This window comes from Halyomorpha halys, unplaced genomic scaffold (genome assembly GCF_000696795.3).
Source record: "Halyomorpha halys isolate HHAL.00 unplaced genomic scaffold, Hhal_1.1 Scaffold130.1, whole genome shotgun sequence".
In the NCBI taxonomy this organism is placed as follows: Eukaryota; Metazoa; Arthropoda; class Insecta; order Hemiptera; family Pentatomidae; genus Halyomorpha; species Halyomorpha halys.
In genome coordinates, this window is record NW_027107593.1 from 303,660 (window position 1) to 308,376 (window position 4,717).

The following is a 4,717-nucleotide window of genomic DNA, read 5'->3' on the forward strand; positions in this document are numbered from 1 at the left end:
TAATAATTAATTATAAATCTGCTGGATGTACAAACTATTCTTTAAAACTTTTATCCTGACTTTTAGTTGTAAATATAATTTTTATTAAGTTGTCATATAATTGAATTCCGTTGCTAGTAAAGTTTTGTCATGAAGAAAAAAATTGTCTTTTTTAATATGAAATTTTTAAAAATTTAAAATGCTTAACAACACATGAAAACTACTTAATTATATGTAAACTAAAAAGGTACTAAGTTTTTATCAGATTTGAATTTCAATATATAATCATCTAAAATTTTTCCTTTTAAAATTCTTTCAAATACAAATTTCTTGTTTTGAAAAAATATATACCTGTTGAAACGATTGTGCCATGAACACAACATAAACTGTGTTTCCGAAATAATATGTTGCGAACAGTGATGCGTGAACAAACTCTCTAAAATAGAAAAGTTACTGTTATTAGCTAAAAATATGATATTGGGGAAAAACATTTCTGAAAATTTAACATATACAGACCTTGCAAACGATGCCCAATTTTTATATTTTGGAGGCCCTGTTTGAAATGCAACTTCAGCAGTTTCTGCAAATCCTAGAGATGGTTTTTTCGTTCGCACCGAGAGCACTTGTGAGCAATAGACCTGTAAAATTTATGTAATGAAGTTAGCCATATGCTATAATATTTCTTACAGTACATCCTTGAGTATTATGTATAAAAGGAATGCATTTTTACCAGCAAGTGGACACAATGTGTGCATAACAGTCCTGTCAGTATAGAACCAATAATACCAAAGACCAGCCCTCCGTTCTTGAATGCCATAGGCATGGCCAAAATACCTGATCCTAAACTGCTTTTCAGTAGATGAAGTAAAGCTCCTGAATCACTGAAAAAGGCAAATATATGGAGATATAACTTTATTGTTATAAAATGCTGCTCATAGATGAAATTTATAAATATTAAAACTAATCACGATCAGTTTTTGTTAAATATGTATTTTTTCGGCCAAGACTCCCATTGGAGTCCTATACTGCCTAACCATGGTTGGGGGTCAAAGTTTTTATTTTGTGGGACCACCACTCAATGAATAAAATCAACGCCCCAGGGCAGATTTGAATCAGCACCGCCAATATATCTCAAATTGGTAAGATTGTGCCTAACCACTGAGCTACAGGTGGTCCAAATATCTATTGAGGGTGAGCTAACAATTCCAGCTATCTACAAATTAGAAAGATTTACGAGGAAAAAATGTCTTCTGGTAAGTTTTCATACCATTAATTCATGACAATATGTCACTTTAATTTTAAATTAAATATTTATAACCTAAATTTTTTATGTAGATGATGTATATAGGAATCATAGCCAGATCAAAGACGGACTTAGAAAGGCCCTTTATAGCAATAGAGACAACAGTGCTAATATATGCTTGCTGATTCTCAGCAGTCATCACCACCCACTGTTACGTTTAGAGGTAACAATTTTGAAAGCTCGCTGTGCTCTAAGTGTGCCTTAATTATTTTTTTAGTCATCAACATGTTTCTATTTCAGGAAAAGATATATTTAAAAAGTTGCTAATTCACACTGTTCTTTCAAGAATATATTGTAGCCTTCTTGGTTGGCTATTAAGGTATGTAAAAATCTGATTTAATTAATTCATTAGTTATTTTTATTTATTTAATTAGCTTTATTCTGAGTGTTTGAGCCATTGCTTCTGCTTTTATATTAAAATCTATTCAGGGAGCCAGTATGAAAAATTTAATAATTTTTATATCCATTAACTTATTAATATTAACATTAAGTCAATTTTATATCCAAAACAGTCTCAACACTATTTATTCATTTGTCCAACGTTTCGGCCTTTCTAGCCATCTTCAGGGACATCTTCAATATAAAAATCCTTCTCACATTAATTATTTTCTACTTGCAGGCTATTTTGCCCAGGTCAATTTCTTTATTTAAAGTTAAAACCTCTTTATTTAAATTTTAAAACCATTCATTTATTTATTCTATAAGATTGTCCACAGTATAAAACACCACACCATATAACAAACCCTTTATTATATTATTATAGGTTATAAAGTGTTTGTTATATGGTGTGGTGTTTTATACTGTGGACAATCTTATAGAATAAATAAATGAATGGTTTTAAAATTTAAATAAAGAGGTTTTAACTTTAAATAAAGAAATTGACCTGGGCAAAATAGCCTGCAAGTAGAAAATAATTAATGTGAGAAGGATTTTTATATTGAAGATGTCCCTGAAGATGGCTAGAAAGGCCGAAACGTTGGACAAATGAATAAATAGTGTTGAGACTGTTTTGGATATAAAATTGATTTATTGATAAATATTACCTTGTCTCAAAAAATTTTTGAAATAATATAATTAAAATTAACATTAAGGTAAAATATTTTGAAATAATACCAATACCAAATTCTATAAGAACAGATTGTAACCAAAATATGTATCTCTGTATTTATGATATTACTATCCAAAGTTACTTGATATATGATCTTATCAGCATTGTCATTTAAAGAAGTTCAATTTTATTTAAGAAAACTGAAAATTAACTTGTTATTAAAGAAGTAATGTTTAGGTTTGTCAGGTGTGTTATTGACATTATGGAAGCATTTTTCTAAACACACGCCAGTAATTTTAAAATTGTTTATTATATATGTATATTAAACGAGTTTTTAAAATCAGTATGCCATATTTTCCAATTTTCATTGAAAAGATAATAATAATAATAGTTCAAGAACTGGAGTATATATTTCAACAATTGTCTATTCTTTCAGAAATCGGAATTTTAGAGCTATCCAAAGTTCAAGCCTAGAACTGATTGATTTAGTTTTTACTATATAGATATAAGAAAAGGAGTCATGCAGGGAGATTTCTATAGCAGAGTTAGAATGAATCTTCGAATCCTTAGACTGGGAAGACATGGGGATCTCACTAAATGGAATGAAGCTGAACGTATTAAAATTTGCAGATGACGTGGTTTTGATAGCAAGCTTAGAGGAAGAACTTGTGCTAATGATCAATCAGTTAAAAGAAAAACGTTCTCTCCATGGATTGATATTGAACCCTCAAAAAAACTGTCATAATGACCAATGGCCCTTCGGAAACTATTTGACATAATCTCTTGGGTATGAAAATTTCCAATGAAGTAATTTATCTTGGGCAAATAATTTCATTTCTGAATAGGCATACCAAGGAAATTGAATCCCAGAATAGGTAAAGCATGGGAGAAATTTGGGAGTCTCGGATATATTTTTAAAAGCCGTCAAGACATAAGATACAAAAAAAATTGTATTCAACAGCTCTATTATCTCAGCACTTACTTATGTATGCCAAACATGGTCTCTGACTAAGAATATAGAGAGGAAGATTAACGTCTATCAACGAAGAATGGAATGTATAATGCTTAGAGTCTCTCTAAAGGATAAAGTTAGCTCGGTTTGATTAAGAAAAGAAACCATGGTTACCGACACCATAAGCTATGGTAAAAAAATTAAGTGGACCTGGACAGGCCATCTCATGAGGAAATCTGAAGACAGCTGGGCGAGACGAGTTGTAGAGTGGATCCTCCTGGACAGGAAGAGACGAAGGGGATGACAACGCAAGCGCAGGGCCGACAAAATAACAAAATAGAGTTTAATTAATAACAGTAATTTAAACTGTTTATTAACATTATGACATTTATTTTAACAAATCAATGATTGATTTTAATATTTTTAGTGTAAAATTGTATCTGTTACTATTTTTGAGAAGGCCATTATATCTTTTTTACTTTCACTGACCAGTGTATGTAATATGTGGTAAGGGAGAAGTATAGATATTGTTAAGAATTTTAAATTTAAGATTTACAAGGAAATGCTCATTTTAAGGTTCCATGAATCCAAATAATTAAGTTTTGCAAAATGTTCTGTGTGTCTGAATATTTATGCGGACAGGGATAAACATAAGATATGAACAATTTTTTAATTAACTAAAGTAGAAAATAATTTTTTCATGTTTTCACTATTGTCACGAAAATAGTCACATTTTACATTCATTTCCCTATATACAAAATATACTCTAAAGGATAGTATTGCCATAATAAATAATAAATTTTTTTTAGGTTGAAACGTACAAGGATTAATTTAATTTATGATGCAGGCAACAGATTTTTTATTATCTATTCTTATCTTGTTGTGTTTGGTATTGGTGGTTCAAAATATCTACCATTTAGCATTTGTCCAAAATAAAATACATAATATGTTATTAAATAAGCTTGAAATTTTTTTCTAATTTTTATAATACTCACGGTGTTCCAAGTGATTTGTCCCGATATTCTGATGGAATATACAGCTCAGTATCAGATTTTCCTAATGCTTCATTTAACTTATTCCTTTGGATGACATCATTTTCTGCTAGTTTCAGCCTACAAACATATAATAGTACTTAAAATATTATAATCTCTAGAGTATGATCCATAAAGAAACCTAATGTTTGTTTAAACATGTATGAATGGTAGTAAAAATTTATGTTTCATGTATATCGCTGCAGTTTAATGATGCAATTTAAAAATTAATTTCATCCTGTTAGCAGGCTCAAAAATGCATTTAATAGGTGTTTATAAATGCATTTTTGAGCCAGGCAAGACAATAAATTCAATTTGATTTGCGCTATTATACTTCTGGATTAGCAATACGAAGTGTAAACAAAAGTTGATTTACAATGTTAACTATTATTCCTATAATATAT

The 4,717-nt window shown here is 29.7% G+C and overlaps 1 protein-coding gene across 2 annotated transcripts in view; it reads right to left on the minus strand.

The window, feature by feature from the left end:
* The window catches only part of LOC106678241 (proton-coupled amino acid transporter-like protein pathetic), a 230,208-nt gene that overhangs the window by 5,289 nt on the left and 220,202 nt on the right, over positions 1 to 4,717 (minus strand). For both annotated transcript variants that reach the window (XM_014416656.2, XM_014416655.3), the window contains 4 exons: positions 4,278 to 4,394; positions 710 to 860; positions 496 to 617; positions 331 to 415 (listed from right to left, as the gene is read on the minus strand). In XM_014416656.2, the coding sequence (XP_014272142.1) occupies positions 331 to 415; positions 496 to 617; positions 710 to 860; positions 4,278 to 4,394 (475 nt within the window). The remainder of the gene's footprint in view (positions 1 to 330; positions 416 to 495; positions 618 to 709; positions 861 to 4,277; positions 4,395 to 4,717) is intronic.